Here is a 16447-nt window from a genome sequence, read left to right as displayed (position 1 = left end):
TTACCCATTTTGCCCAGATTTTAAATCTTCTTGGAATGCTTATATTATTAAACTTTCCTTGGTTTGTGGAGTTACATCCTGACATATCTTAGGTTTTACTAATAGGTAAATTATTTATTATATTTTTCAAAGAGTAGTTCATAAAATTATTTTAGATTTCTTTTTAAATGTGGGTCTTTTTCTAATTCTTTTCTGCTTTTAGCTGATTTACTTCACTCCTTCCACTATCCTTCAGTAAAGATGTATTTTCTCCTTTTCTGCCTAGCATATTTAATTATTTTCATTTTTTACTTTTATTTTATATGTATGAGTGTTTTGCCTGCATATGAGTGTGTACCACATGCGTGGCTGGTACCCAGGATCAAATAACCCAAAACTGGACTTATTCATAATTGTGAGCCACCATGGTAATGCTGGGAATTGAACACAGGTCCTCTGAAGAGCAGCCAGTGCTCTTAACTGGTGAACTATCTCTTCAGCCCCCCTCTTTTAAATTTTTCCTTAAAAAAAGAAAAGAAATTTTGTTTTATTTTGTTTGTTTTGTTTTTTGTTTGGGACAATGTTTTACTATATAGCTTTGAGTGGCCTGGAACCCTCTGTGTGTAGACAAGACTATCTTAAACTTGCAGTGATCCTCCTGTCTTAGTGTCTCAAATACTAGAATTGTAAGCATGAGCCACTGCCTGATGCTTCATATTTTCATGTTTTAACTACAACTTAGATATGTAATATGTTCTTCTGTTCTTTTCTTGGGCTTAGGTAATATTTTTTGTTTCCCCTTTGATCTAAGATATATATACAGTGGTTTTAGCTTTGACATTTTCTTTTTTATTTATCTTTGGTGACTTCAGTTTTTCTAATTAATTAATTAATTAATTAATTAATTTTGCATACCAATCTGTTTCCCCTCCCTCCTCTCCTTCCATTTCCTCCTTCCACCTCCTTTCTAGTGCCCCCTCCCCCATCCACTCCTCAGAAAGAGAAGGCCTCCCTCCTATGGGAGTCCACAAAGCATAGCCCCTCAAGTTGAGGCAGGACCAAGCTCCTCCCCCTGCATCAAGGCTGGGTGAGGCATTCCAGCATGGGGAATTAGGTTCTGCCAGGGACAGGTCCTGATCTCATTGTTAGGGTCCCCACAAACAGACCAAGCTACACAACTGTCACCCGCATGCAGAGGGCCTAAGTTGGCCCCTTGCAGGCTCCCTAGCTGTCTGTCTAGAGTCTGTGAGCTCTCACAAGCTCGGGTCAGCTGTTTCTGTGGGTTTCCCCATCATAATCTTGACACATCCCCACCCCCACCTTTGCTTGTATAATCCCTCCTCCCTCTCTTCAGATGGACTCCAGCTTTGACATTTTCAAGTGGTGATCTTACTTTTTTATCCAAATCTAGCTACTGTATATTAATAAAATGTCGAGGTCCCTGGGAGTCTTAGACATCGGGAGCACTTAGAACCACACATGTCTTATTGGGTCTGTCTTTCGCTCCCTGCGTATTCCATTCCCTCCCTCTTCCCACTGTCTGTGCTTATCTTCCCATAGGTATTCCTTTAGCCAGTTCTTTCCTGAGGTAACCTGTGAAATACTCCTGTGTGTTCACCTCGGGGAGAACAGCCTGTATCTTAGAAGTGGTTTTATTGACTTTAAATAAAATATAAGAGGTCACTGAAGGAATTCTTGTGTTACGTTTCTAAGGAAATGTTTTAGTAAAAGAAAAGTGTTGTTGATTTTCCCCCCTTCCCCCTTCCCCCAACCCTTTTCTTGAGGCACAGGGTCTTTTCATAGCCCAGATTGATCTTGAATTCAGTCTTTCTGCTTCAGCCTCCTGAGGGCTGGCAGTGCAGGTGTGTGGAGAAAGCAGGGTCTTTAAAATTAATGTAAAAGTTCTTTGATAGTCAACCGTGAGTAGTACTGTAAATATTTTTGTGAAAAATATGCTTCTTTGGGAGAATGTTTATTTTCATAGCTAGGCTGTCTAGTGCCAGCTTATCATAAGCTTGAGTTATACAGGAAGGAGGGAATTTTACTTGACAAAATGCTTCTGTAACCAAGTCTGTAAGCATTTTCTTGATTGATGCTTGATGTGGGAGGGCCTAGCTCACTGTGGGTGGTACCACCCCTTGGCTGGTGATTTTGGATGCTATAAGAAAGCAGGCTGAGCAAGCCGTGAGGATCAAGCCAGCAGGCAGTGTCTCTGCACCAGTTCTTGCCTCTAGGTTCCTGGTCCTGACTTCCCTTCATGAAGAAATATGATCAGTACATATGAGCTGAACCCTTTCCTTTCCTTCGAAATTTGCTTTTAGTCATAGTGTTTTATCATAGCAGTGGAAACTTTAATTAAAGCCATGGTTATTGCAGAACAGAAATTTGAAGTGGTATGTATGAATTTATCTTATGGTACACTAATGTTAGAAGGTGCGGAAAGCTAATTGTCAATTTAAAATGTGAACAGAAAGAGATAGTAAATTATTTTAAATTCTATCTTATTTTTAAATGTTGTTAAATGTTATTGTTTTTAAAGGTTATACTAGGAAACATTTTTTGCCCAAGTGTACTTGTTTAAAATCCTCATGAGATGTAATATTCCCTCTAGCCATCACAGATACCTTGTCAGTTTTCTTAAAATTGATATTTTTGTGGAATTCAGGAAAAGAGGAAGATTCCTGTGTTTCCCAATGGATCTGCTCCAATGTCTGCTGAGCCTCCTAAGGAGGCAGCTCATCATGCTGGGCCTGAACTGCAGAGGACTGGACGGTGGGTACAGATGTTACTTTGGGGGATTAGGCACTGATTTAATGGAAAGGCATCAGCAGTCTTCTAACTCCTCAGATATTTGGAACCTAATCTCATATATTATTTCTTCTGTGGTTTTGTAAAAATGCATTTCTATAAGATATGACATTAAGGAGAATTTTCATGCATTTTAAAACAATTTTAATAATGTATACCAATCTTTACTTTAAAATGAATATAATAGGACATATATTCAAAATTGTAGCTATTATAGTATGTGGGCTTTTTGGTGACCTCTGCAGAAGGTTCTGAAAGAAAATATAGATCCTTTTCCTAGTTAAAGAATTATGAGATGAAAGAGGAATTACAGTGAATGATTTTTATACATTGTGCATGGATTTAAAGCTTATATGAACATTACTTTTTGAAATACTATAAAATTAGATGGACAAGCATGATTAGACCCTACTATTGGCATCTGGAAACTTTATTAGAGAAATTAGAAAGTTAACTTTAGAGTGAAGGACAGAAATGCTGCCTGATAAGATGTAATAAAATATGTTTAAAATACTTTGTCCTAGCTTATTGTGACAGCATTTCCATACTGTAGAGAAGTATAGCTATTGCTATTGCATGGGGTACTGGTAGTCATTGTGGAACTAAAGGACCTGGGGTCAAATCTTCGTTTATAAAACTAGGATATCATATACAGACACATTGTTGACAAGAACAACAACTAATACATTCAACACAATCACTGTGACTAGTGAAATGTAGGAGTCTTTGTGAATGTACCAGAATATGATTTTATTTCTCTGCCAATAATGCTGGTCTCTCATTGGCTGTACTTTTCTTTGTACTTTAGAGATAGAAGTACCTAGTTAGATGCCCATTCATCTCAAGCACCTGAGAGCTTCCTTTGCCACCTGTTAAATAATCAGTTGTTTATTTGATGATGGAGATTCATTTTCTATGTTGTCATTGGTATCTTTTAAATTGAAAGCTGATTCCTTTTGTGACAGATTTTAGAATCACTTCTAGTTGTCAACATACCCTCAGGATTTATTTTAGTATTTAACTTAAAAAAAATTAGAGTGGTAAAGCTTGAAGCACCCAAACCCTCAAAAACTTAAATTTAATATTTACCCATTTCCCTGCATTTGGTGTATGCATAATCACCTGTTCCTGAGTCATCAGACTACTGTGAATTTTCAGTTCAGCAGTGTTTATTTGGCACCATCTGTATACCAGGCAGGGTTCCACGAGCTAGAAGCATGGCATTGAACAAAAGAAGAGTCCTGTCTGCTAGGATGCTTATATTTTATTGGAGTAATTTCAAATTAAATATATCTAAAGGCCTAATTTTTTTAAAGTTGAAAAGGTATAGTTTTGATGTTTTAATGTAAATATAGATTTTTATTCTCACTAAAACCTCGTAGTTTTATTAACATGCACATTATATATATAATATACTGAAATAGCTTTTAAGGTTTTTTTCCCCTGGACAGAAATACTCATATAAATAAATCAAAAGTTAAAAATCATTAAAAATAGTTATTAGTTGACTTCTGTATTAAAGCTTAGCATATTACATTCATTCTAAAGACCGTGTAAGAGATAATTGCCTTCTCTATATTTCTGTCCATTGCCTTTCACGTCTGTATTACAGATAAGGAATAGAGTTGCAGTTGCACATTTATGTGAATGGCTGGTTAGGTTTTGTTGATTGTATGTTTAGTTGTATATTTGCATTCAGAGTTACAGTTACTCCTATAAAGTCATTTGCCTGCAGCCTTTTCAGCATATAATCCATAATATAATTTTATGTTTCCATTAACTTAATGAGATTTATCTTTCCTCTGACATCATTTCATTAGAGTCAATGAGTGTATCTTCTATAAGTTATACCATGATTTAAATTTTTATTGGCAAAGAGTAAGCACCTACAATTTTATGTAGCCCATAGATTTAGTTTGAACTAGTTAGAATCCTCTAGTCTACAGCTTGACGAGTTTCATCTCACCTATTTAGGCTTTTTGGTGGTTTGATACTTGACATCAAAAGGAAAGCACCTTTTTTCTTGAGTGACTTCAAGGATGCATTAAGTCTGCAGTGCCTGGCCTCGATTCTTTTCCTATACTGTGCCTGTATGTCTCCTGTAATCACTTTTGGAGGGCTGCTTGGAGAAGCTACAGAAGGCAGAATAGTGAGTACAAAAGATTGGTAGTGGCCAGGCTCCCAGCTCCTCAGAGGCAAGTGTCTGTATGCATTTGTCTCACTATTCGTGCTTGTATTTGAAGAGTCTCCCCCACAGCATTAACCTGTCCCAAAGCAGACTTCCCCCCAAAGGTAATTGCTGTGGAAAACATGGGGAAGCCATTTGAACAGGAGAAGATGCACAGTTGAGGTAAAAACTAACAAACTGACAGTTTGTCCTACCTGGCTTGATGAAATGGTTATAAATTGAGTAAAACTTCCATTGTCTTCTGGGGGATGGATGGGTTGTGGGGGAGATGAGCTACTGTGGGTGGATCATGGTGGGAAATTTACCCATGGGGCTCCCTGTCCTGTTAGTTACCATAGAGTTAGGGTTATGGCCATATTTAATTCCTCAGCCCCAGCTGGTGACTGAGCTGAGACCATTTGAAACAGCAAACGTAGCTGTGGAATTTTGAAGTTATATTTATTTTCATTTCTCTATTTAATCTGTGTTTAAGTCACCAAAGCTTTTAATTGTAATTGGGTGCTGCTTCTCTTTTTCCATGTGAATGTAGAGTCCTGTTTGATGTACTTGCCAATACTGTGCTAGGAACTGGTGCTTTGTAAAATCTTGAATGGCATTTTATGGGGGTATAAATATATTTTAATGGCATCTAAATGACATGATTTATAATTCTTGATTCCTGAAGTTTGTTTTAGTAATATTTACCCTTGAAAGAAATTTTATATTTTTACGGATAAAAGGTTAAAACAATAACTAAATCTAAGTGGTAACAATTCAATTATAAAGGCATATCTTTTTCTAAATAACTGAAAATTTCTCATTCTGAATTTAGTTTTTACTACTTAGATCTCTTTTTGCCTCTTCCTTTAATCATTGTTCATACATGTTTTTAGTTGGTATGCTGTCAAAAATAGTACGTGTAACTCTGCTGGGCACTGTTGAAATGTGGTTTAGCTATTACCTCTTGGAAATATTGCTGCTTGGCTCATGGACTATCACTGCCTGTCTCTCCTTCTGCCCTTTGACACCTTGTACCTGAGATAGTGTGTTTGGCACTGGAGAAGGAAGAGGGAAGAGGGCACCTAGCCAGAGAGATAGATGGTAGCTTGTGTTCCCTGGGCTGTTTAAGTGAGAAAGGAGAGCTGGGGAGTTGAAGTGACAGAAAGAGGAAACAGGATGGAGATGAGGTGTTTGTTTTCATTGTCTTTATTGAAATAGACATTTTAGGAGCTTGTGTTCAGAAGCTATAGAGCAGCAGCATGAAATGTAAAGATTGGTGACCATTCATATGCCAACGAGGGTGAAATTGAGCTTTAATTATAGGGAGGGAAGGAAAGGTGAAAGGTGGAAACTTAGCTGATTTATAGAATGGAAGTAGTACAGTGGTCCAATCAGACCCTTAGGATGGAGAGTATGGATGTAGAGCATTTCTGTAGTAGTGAAAGGTGGGGCCTTATATGGCTATAAGCATTGGAGTGGTGAAGGTGGAGTTTCTGGTGGCAGTTTCCATGTTTTTAACCTACAACTTGGGGAGAGGCCTCTACTTTGTGCCCACGTGCTCCATTTGAATTTTGTGATGTCCCTCTTTTCAGGTTTGTGCTTTTCCCCCTCTGAGTTTCACTTACGCATTTTCACCTTTAACTCAAGCTCATTCTAAATTCAGTTTTAAATTGTCCATATTTTAGTATAATTAAGGAGCTGGTGATAGCATGCCAGTGTATTGTAGTGAAGCCCTATTTTTCAGAGAGAAAACAAATTTGTTCTTTATGATTAATGTATGTTATTAATATGGATGTTTGTTTTTTCATGTTGCTGTTAGTTCATTTATATTTTATTTGGTTACTTTATGATTCTGTTTTGGAAGATGCTGTTAGAGTTGATGGCAAGAAATGCTACCTTTGTGTGATAGGCCCTAGGTAACAGACAGGGTTTGTAGGTTCCATTCATAAACACTAGTGGGGTCCTTCTAATTATCATCACCCCCATTTTAAAATGAGGGCTGTTAGACTGCCCAGTTGCTGCACAGCTGCAGTCCAGGCACTGGCCAGGCTTGCAGGGCAGCCCTGTCCTTGTCTGCTGTCTCTTGTTTCAGGAGTTTGTTTCTTACAACTTCTTGTCTTGCCTTCACCAATCCTGGGCTTTCTCCTTTCTGGATGGCACACCCCAGTTGGCCTTGATGCCTAAGAATGGCCAATTCTTGTCCTTTCTCTCTGGTCCCACCCTTTGTCTAGTGACATAGCATTGTCTTTGCTTCACCATCTAACCTCATTAGCTAGGCTGTAATGCTGATAGCGAAACAAAACTTTACTGCATCTTACTAAGAACTCCCCCCAAGGCTTGCGTTTTCCCAGTGTTCTCATTTTGCTGAGCTTTGATGATAAAATACTTACTCATTTATTGTTTCTATGAACCTTTTACAGAGTCCTCCCCTACTTGTTTATGTTACCTATATCATTTTAAAGTAAATCAATTGAGATTGTCATTTTACATTAATTTTCAAGAAATATATGGAAAGTTGCTTTCTTTCTTTTTTTTTTTAAACTGAGAGGGGGTCACACTCTTTTTGGAGAAACTTTTAATTACCATATTGGGTATTTAGTGTGCATTTTATTTTTAGAATGAAAAAAAATACTTATGTTAGTCATATAAGAGTAGTAAAAATAACACATATGCTTTTCTGCTTGAATAGGCTTAGAAATAAAAATAGGCTTTAAAATAAAAAAATAAAGTAAAAACTTAGAAATAAAACACCACAGATGAAATTGAAGCCCTGTGTGTTTCCCTTTGCGCCTTGTATCTTAGGATATTGAGTGTTAAATTGAGGATGATTGCTAAAAGTTCAATTGAATATGCAGAAGCAAAGCAGTTTTTCTGATGTACTTGATACATTTGTACCTACTTGGCTAGTATATATGTTTTCCAGATTCTGAAGTAGGTTAGAGATACTTTTTTGATGTGTTGCTTTTATTCATTTTTTCCTTAAACAGAGTGCAATAGAGTCTCTTTTTGGAGCATCATTAACTGGGATTGCCTATTCATTGTTTGCTGGGCAACCTCTAACAATACTGGGGAGCACAGGTCCAGTCCTAGTGTTTGAAAAAATTTTATTTAAATTCTGTAGGTAAGTAGCAATTCCTATCCCTTGTATTTGTATACCTGTCAATTATATGTTATAGTGTACTGTTTATGAACTACACTTAGCTTTGTTAGCAGTGTGTGTATTTTCAGTATCTCTGGGTGTTTTATGTGGTTGTCCTACCAAAGCTACTGCTACCGCTTCTTCTCAGTAATGTAGAAATAAGGAAAAATAAGATTGCCTATCATTGTTCATTTAATGAATTTGAGTATTGATAAGCAAATCATTTGATGAGTAATAAAAATCCTTAGTGCTAGCAAAATTAAACCAGTAAGATGTTTATATGAATTATTTGTTAGCGGAAATGTAGATCTTACATAGGACAGAGTGAAATAGATCTTGAAAGCCCAGGCTGGCTTTGCCAGACAATCTTGTATAAAGAGATAAGGGCTCAAAGCTATCAGAGTGCAGAGTTAGTATCTATGGCTAGGCTGTTCATGGCATGGGAATACTGTAGCTAATAGACTTCAAATTCAGCATTAACATTACCATTCCTTATATGACATATGTGCAGTTGAATATTTTAGCTTGAAACAATGTAGGCATTTGACTATTTGATTGTTTTAATTCTCTTGCTCTGATTCTCTGCTCATTGGCTAAGCTGGTTCTAATTCTGATATGGCATGCTCCACTGACTAGTAGGGAATGAAATGACTTAAAATATGTCTTATTTGAAATTAAAAATAAGAAACTACTTTTTGTTTTTTAGGGATAGTGGTGGGTAAAGAATGAGTAGTGGCGGCAAGATATTGGGGGTAGTGTGTGTGTTTACCTTACTGATACGTATGGATTCTTCATCTTTAGAGAGTCAGCCAGTTGCTTTCAACCTGTCATTTGTTTGATAGAGCTGATTGCTAATGTAAGATCTAAGGGCTTTATCCTTTTATGGCCTAGCATATTTTCACTGTAAATCTTTAATATAGTAACCAAGTCTCCAGTTGAAGCAGAAAAACACAGAGCTTCATCTAATCATTATTTTGGCCATTTGGTAATTGTTATTTTTAAAGGAATCCTGTGTTGCTTGTGTTCTTACTGCTTGTTATGAAAAACTTTAGGTGCAAATACTATTCTATATGTACGTGGTGATCATGTCTCCATTTATATTTCTAAACAGAGATTATCACCTTTCCTATCTATCATTAAGAACCAGTATTGGTCTGTGGACTTCTTTCTTGTGCATTGTATTGGTTGCAACTGATGCGAGCAGCCTTGTGTGTTACATTACTCGGTTCACAGAAGAAGCTTTTGCGGCTCTCATTTGTATCATATTCATCTATGAAGCCTTAGAGAAACTCTTTCATTTAGGAAAAATATATGCATTTAATATGCACAACAACTTGGATGAACTGACCAGTTACACGTAAGTGCTTCTATTGCTTCCTTATGTTAAAATAATATTTTTTCTAAGATATCAGAGCATATTTTTCTAATGGATTTTTTTTTCTAAGAGCTCAGCATGGTGGTATACACTTTTAATTCCATTACTCAGGAGACTGAGGCAGTAGGAAGTATCACAAATTAAAGGTCCACCTGGGCTACTTAGCAAAAAGAAAGAAAATGGAATTTTTGCAGTGTAGTAGTCACTGTATCTGGTTGTATTTACCATATAAGCCATAGCATATTTGACATTTGTTTCAGATGAAATTTTGCCAAAGCATTCATGGGTAGAATTATAGTTAATGAAGTTTATTCACTTTTGTTTACTGATGTAATGATTGGTTTAAGTAATCAACTTGACACAATCCAGAATTACCTGGGAGAAGAGTCTCATTGAGAGATTGTCAAGATCAGGTTGTCTTTATGAGCTTGTCTGTAGAAGATTCTTATTAATTGAGGCAGGAAGACCCACCCACTATGGGTAGTACCATTCTCTAGGTAGGGGATCCTGGAAGCGAGCTGAGAACTAGCATGTATATATTAATTTGTTCTTCTCTGCTTCTTGGCTATGGATGCAATATGACTAGCTACTTGAAGCTGCTGCCCCTATGACATCCCTGTAGTTGATGGACCCAGAACTGAGATAAAATGAACCCTTCCTCCCCTATGTTGCATTTGTCAGGGTATTTTATCACAGCAATAGGAAATGAAACTAGTACAACTGAAATAACTTAAAGTAACTGAAGTACATGGTCTTCTGTTTGAGTTGGATTGCAAATTTAAATATTACTAGTGTATTAGTCAGGGTTCTCTAAAGGAACAGAGCTGATAGATTGAAAAAACAATGTGTATATTGGGTGAGGGGGTGAGGATGATTATTAGCTTAGCTTTTAGGATGTGTTCCAGGTAATCCAACAATGGCTGTCTTACATTGGAGAGGTTGAGACTCTATTAGTTGTCCTGACCAAGACACTGACTCTCAGCAGTCCCACTCTGGTGCTGGAGTCCTGGAGGATCCCAGGAGAGTTGCTGCTCTTTGTACTTTTGATTCCCAGAGAAGCTGGTTCTGATATCAGTGAAGAACCACCTCAGTGACAGGATAGATGCCAGTGGAGTGAGGGCAAGCAGGCAGAAAACAAAGCTTTATTTTTTTTTTTTTTTATGTCTCTTTATCTCAGCTACCACCAGAAGGTACTGTCCATATTTAGGATGGGTCTTCCTGCTTCAAATAATCTGATCAAGAAAATCCCTCACTGGAGTGCCCAGCAGCTTGTGTTTAGTTGATCGCAGATGCAGTCAAGTTGACAATCGAGATTAATCATCACAATTGGCAATCTGTGTTCTATGTATATTCCTGTATTCTTTAACCACTCGGGTGTAGGATATATTTTTATATTTATGTATTCCTTGCATTTTATATAATTGCATTTTTAAAGTATAGAATGTTCAACAAATGTACCTCTTATTCTTACATATAGTATACTCTTGTCAAGAAAGGTATTTCATTAGTACTTTTTTGTTACACTGGAGATGGAACTCAGGGCTTTGTGCATGGTAGGTGTCTTAAGGTTTCTATTGCTGTAAAGAAGCACCATGGCCATGGCAACTCTTATAAAGGAGAACATTTAATTGGCTAGCTTACAGTTTCAGAGGTTTATTCCATTATTGTCATGGCGAGAAACATGATGTCATGCAGGTAGATATGGTGCTGGAGAAGAAGCTGAAAGTTCTATATCTTGATCCATAGTCAAAGGAAGTGAACTGTGTCACTGGGTGTAATAGACCTCAAGGCCCACCCCCACATTGACACACTTCCTCCAATAAGGCCATGCCTACTCCAACAAAGCCACAGCTCCTAACATTGCCACTCCCTCTGAACTTATGGGACCAATTACATTCAGGTTACCACATTCCACTCCCTTGCTCCCATTAGCTTGTAACAGTATCATAATGCAAAATGCATTTAGTCCAACTTTAAAAGTCCTCATAATCTATCACAGTCTCAAACTCATTTAAAAGTCTAAAGTTCAAAATCTCTTCTGAGATTCATGTAATCTCTTAACTCTAATTCCATATAAAATCCAAATCAAAAAGCAGATTACTTACTTACAACATACAATGGCACAGGATAGACATCACCATTCCAAAATATAGAGAAGGGAGCATAGTGAGGAAATGCTGGATTAAAGCAAAACCAAAAACCAACTGGACATATTCTATATCTCCATGTCTGATGTCAAAATACTCTTCAGATCTCCAACTCCATTCATATTTGTTGACCACAGCACACTTCTTTTCCTTGAGCTGTTTCCACTCCCTGTTGGTAGCTCTCCTTGGCAGATATCCCACAGCTCTAGCATAGCCAACGTCTTAGGTTTGCCAAGGCAAACCAGGTTTCTCCTTCACAGCTTCAAGCACTGGCCTTTCTAGGCCTATATTCATGGACATCCCTGATACATACCTGGCCTCAACTGCTTTCTTTAGTCATAGAGGAAGATTCCACAAACCCTTTCTTCTATCCTTGACTCTAAAGCCAGAACCACATGGCTAAAACTGCCAAGTTCTGCTGCTTGCTGGGGCTGAAACATGGCCCACTCCTTCAACTACATCTTCACCAGCATTTTGTTTTTGATAGTTTTCTTCACTGCCTGATCTTGGCTGTCCTGAAACTTGATCTGTAAAACAGGCAGGCCTCAAACTCAAAGATCCCCCTGCCCCTGTTTCTGAAGTGCTGGGATTAAAGGCATGCACCACCACTCCCAGCTCTGAGGTTTTCTTTAATCCCTTTTCACAAATTGGAGGCTTAGCTGGTGGAATATTGCCTTGAGGTCACCACTCCCTTTATTCCATTTCTTAATCTGTTTATCTTCTTGAACACAGGATTTAGCTCTATTCCACTTCCTGATGTCCCTTTTCTCCTCAAATTGTACATTTTTTATTTTTCCTTTCTCAGCTTGCTCCTTTTTGTTATAAATCTTTATAAGCATGAACACTAGTAACCACCTAACAGAGTCTGTGCTAGGCTGTTTGGAGATTTCCTTTGCTGATGGAATTGGTCCAAAACTCTTCACTTTAGCCTCAGGCAGACTTTTCAAACAAGGGCAAAATGCAGCCACATTCTTCACCAAAATATCACAAGAATGATCTCTAGGCAACATACTAAAATTCTTCTCCTCTGAAACCTCTTGAGCTAGGCCCCATAGTTCAAGTGACCCTGAGCATCACCATCTTCCACGCTCCTACTAGTATGGCAGCACTTAAAGCATTCCACCACTTTCCTAACCCAGTGTCCCAAAGTCCAAGTTCCTCCAAACAAAAATAGGGTCAGGCCTATCACAGCAATACCCCAGTCCCTGGTATCAACTTCTACCTTATAGTTTCTATTACAGTGGAGAGACACCATGACCATGGCAACTCTTATAAAGGAAAACATTTAATTGGGGTGGCTTATAGTTTCTATTACAGTGGAGAGACACCATGACCATGGCAATTCTTATAAAGGAAAACATTTAATTGGGGTGGCTTATAGTTTCAGAGATTTAGTCTATTATCATCGTGGTGAGAAGCATGGTGGCATGCCGGTAAACATGGTGCTGGAGAAGGAGCTGAGAGTTCTACATCTTGATCTACAGGCGACAGGCTGTTTTCCCAGAGGACCCAGGTTCAATTCCCAGCAGCCATATGGCAACTCACAACTGTCTGTAACTCCAGTTCTAGGGTATCTGACACCCTCACACAAACATCCATGTATGCCAAACATCAAAGTGCATAAAATAAAAATAAACATTTTAAGAAAAGTTGCAGATATACAAAATAAAAGTCAAATTCTGTTAAAGTCAGATATGTCTAGGATGTCCTCTTTGCTCTCTAGCAATAGTATGTGACACAAATGTGGTACTCCACTTCATTGACCTATAAGGAGAAATATAATCACTAGAACACAAAAAGTATGCTGGAGAGATGATTTAGTGGATGTACTGTGCTTGCTGCCAAAACTTACACCTGAGTTCAATCTCCTAAAAGTTTTCCTTTCACCTCTACAGAATTGTGGTGACCTGCCCTGTTTCCCCATAATAAATAAGTATATAACATTCAAAACAAAAAAAAAAGGCAATCTGGGTGTGGTGGCTCATGTCGATAAACCTAGCACTTAGAAGGTAAAGTCAAGAAGATCAGGAGCTCAAAGTCAGCCTTAAGTAAATTTGATTGCAGGCTGGGCTACAAGAGGCAAGCAAACCCAAAATAAACAACAAAAAACAAATAGACCATCTTTCTTGGCCCTAAGCCTCAGATCCCTATCCTCTTCTCTTCCCTCAATCCAGTTTTTAATCACCTGGTTACCTTCTTTGCAGTCTTAGCTTGATGGGCAAAACAGGAAGGGGTCTGAAATGACTGTGATGCTGAGCTACTTAAAATACTAAGACACTTTGATGCCCAGTGTTATCTGTAGCATCTTCGTGTCTTCTTTTCTTTTAAATGCATAATGTTTTGACATTTATAAGTTGGTAGTTGAAATAGTTCTAGATATGGACTGAACTCTGATCTTAAGCATCTCCTATCTCATCCCGATGAAAAGCTATTTTATTTGTTTAAGAGTGAGTCTTAAACATGAGAGTGTAGGCAATGCTAGCCTATCATGCCAAGGCTTTGGCTTCCATTCCTAGCACCACAAGGGGGAAAAAGTTCCTTTTCTTCTGTTTAGGTTGCCTTACTAGCAAAGGACGACCTTGAATTCCTGTTCCTCTTTCCTCTACCACCAGAGTTCTGGGATTGTAGTCTGTGCTACCACTCATGCTAAGAATGAATTTTAAGATCATAAACAATGAGCATGAGTAGGGCAGTGGTGCTGTGGGTTTTATTTGGAATGTTTATGTGTTGTTGGAGCATCAAGAGATAGCAGTTAATAAGATTTAGTGGTAAACAGTCTTACTGTAAACATAGTGGTGTCTTTTTATCCTTCCCAAACATTATTTCCAACTAGTGTTATTAAGTAAATGTGTCATTGACAGTTACATTAGTTCTACTAATATCACCCAAACATTACTCCATTTGGTTGTTTGTTTGTTTTTGATGCATCCTCACTTTCTCTTCTCCCCTCTCCACTGCTCCTGAAGCAGCTTCTTTGCCCCCCACATTGTTTTTTGTTTGTTTGTTTGTTTGTTTTAAGACAAGGTCTTGCTACATAGCTCCAGCTGGTATGTAATACCCTGTAAAACATCCCAGGGCTTCAGACTTTGGGTGCTCTGCTTCTGTTTCCTGTTTTACTTCCTACTCCCCATGCTTGCTACATGGAAGAAATGCCGAGATGTTAAAAGCTACAACTTTGTGCAATTGATTTAGTAAAAAAAAATTAAATGTAGGATTCTTAAAAATGTATCTTGTTCTGATTTCTTAGATGTGTATGTGCAGAGCCATCTAACCCAAGCAATGAAACTATAGAACTGTGGAAGAGAAAGAATGTGACGGCAGACAGTATTTTCTGGGGAAACCTCACTGTATCCGTAAGTATAGTAGGATTGAGGACTATTTGAGGCCCATCGGAAGCTGGCTTTCCTCTCTTCCTGTTTTGTTTTAGAGGTGGTTTCACACTGTAGTCGATATTGGCCTAGGGTTTACATGAGTGCAGGTACCCACAAAGACCAGAAGAAGGTGCCAGATCCCTTGGAGCTGGAGTTTCAGGCAGTTGTGGGCACCCAACATGAGTGATAGAAACTGAGCTCAGTTCTGCAAGAGTAGCAAATGTGCTCTTAACCTCTGAGCCATCTCTGTAGCCTCTGTTGTGTAAGCCTCAAACCAGTGCTTCTCAACCTCCCTGATGCTGTGGTCCTTTAATACAGTTCCTCATGTTGTGGGGACCACGACCGTAAAATTATTTCATTGCTACTTCATAACTGTAATGTTGCTACTGTTAATGAGACATAATATAAACATCTGATATGCAGGATATGATATGCGCCCCTGAGAACCACTGCCCTAGACCTAGGACCTCACACATACTAGGCAAGAGCTTTACTGCTGAGCTATAGCTATAGCACCAGACCAAATGCGGTGTTTTCACTAAAATTTTAGTTACTACTTTGCTGCTTATAAAAGACTGTGTTTTAATCCCAGGTGTCAAATCAGAGCTAAACTGGTTACCTTTAAATTTTCCTGTTTTGTTTTTTTTTTCCCCCCTAGGGGAGGGTGAGTGCTAAAGTCTCATTTATCCCAGGCTGCCATCTAATTATAAATAGCAGAGGCTAGCCTTGAATTCCTGGTCCTTTGGCCTCACCTTGAGAGAGATAAGGATTACATGCCACCATGCCCAGCTCCAGTTGTCCTTTAAGGCAGTGCTCTATCCATGCTCCATTCAGCATCTATAAAGACCTTGGTGTGATTTTCTGTCTGCTGCTGATATTTAAACCACCTGCCAGACAGTGCAGTTGTGGCCTACAGGGATGCAGAAGAAACTTTTCACAGTTAGCACTCATTGTGAGCCTTTCTCTAAGGTATCATGCAGTTGAAAGAAAGGGGAATCTTGGTGAAATACTCTATTGTGGTGATTTTGATAGGAATATCATAGTCTCTAAGTGATGATGTGTGGTTAGCTTAGCATTAGCTTTCTGAGTAGAGCATAAAATCAACATCTTAGATTCAACCATGTTCATGAGTACTTTATTGGATACTTGAAAAATCTCCATCTTCTTCCCTCTACCACCCTTCCAGGAATGTAAGTCCTTCCACGGTATGTTTGTGGGATCAGCCTGTGGTCCTCATGGGCCCTACGTTCCCGATGTGCTCTTCTGGTGTGTCGTCCTGTTTTTCACGACGTTCTTTCTGTCTTCATTCCTCAAGCAGTTTAAAACCAAGCGTTACTTTCCTACCAAGGTAACTGAGTTGAATTTTGGTAATATTTATGTTAGGTTTCATTTCTTTTGGTTTATTTCAAAGCAACAATTTATTATTTAAAGTTAATGTTCTATGCTAAATATTTTAAAAGA

The 16447-nt window shown here is 38.2% G+C and overlaps 1 protein-coding gene across 3 annotated transcripts in view; it reads left to right on the top strand.

Annotated features, from left to right (window-relative positions):
* Slc4a7 (solute carrier family 4 member 7) overlaps positions 1–16447 on the top strand; it is a 90391-nt gene that overhangs the window by 53130 nt on the left and 20814 nt on the right. For all 3 annotated transcript variants that reach the window (XR_009381412.1, XM_059274198.1, XM_059274199.1), the window contains 6 exons: positions 2645–2751; positions 4762–4936; positions 7942–8075; positions 9205–9450; positions 14863–14968; positions 16173–16334. Coding sequence is in view for 2 of the 3 variants with exons in the window: in XM_059274198.1 (XP_059130181.1) it covers positions 2645–2751; positions 4762–4936; positions 7942–8075; positions 9205–9450; positions 14863–14968; positions 16173–16334 (930 nt within the window). In the remaining variant the exon portion in view is untranslated. The remainder of the gene's footprint in view (positions 1–2644; positions 2752–4761; positions 4937–7941; positions 8076–9204; positions 9451–14862; positions 14969–16172; positions 16335–16447) is intronic.

This window comes from Peromyscus eremicus, chromosome 9, assembly GCF_949786415.1.
Source record: "Peromyscus eremicus chromosome 9, PerEre_H2_v1, whole genome shotgun sequence".
NCBI lineage: Eukaryota > Metazoa > Chordata > Mammalia > Rodentia > Cricetidae > Peromyscus > Peromyscus eremicus.
The sequence above is the reverse complement of the archived record's forward strand: the minus strand, read 5'-3'. Positions and strand labels throughout refer to the sequence as shown.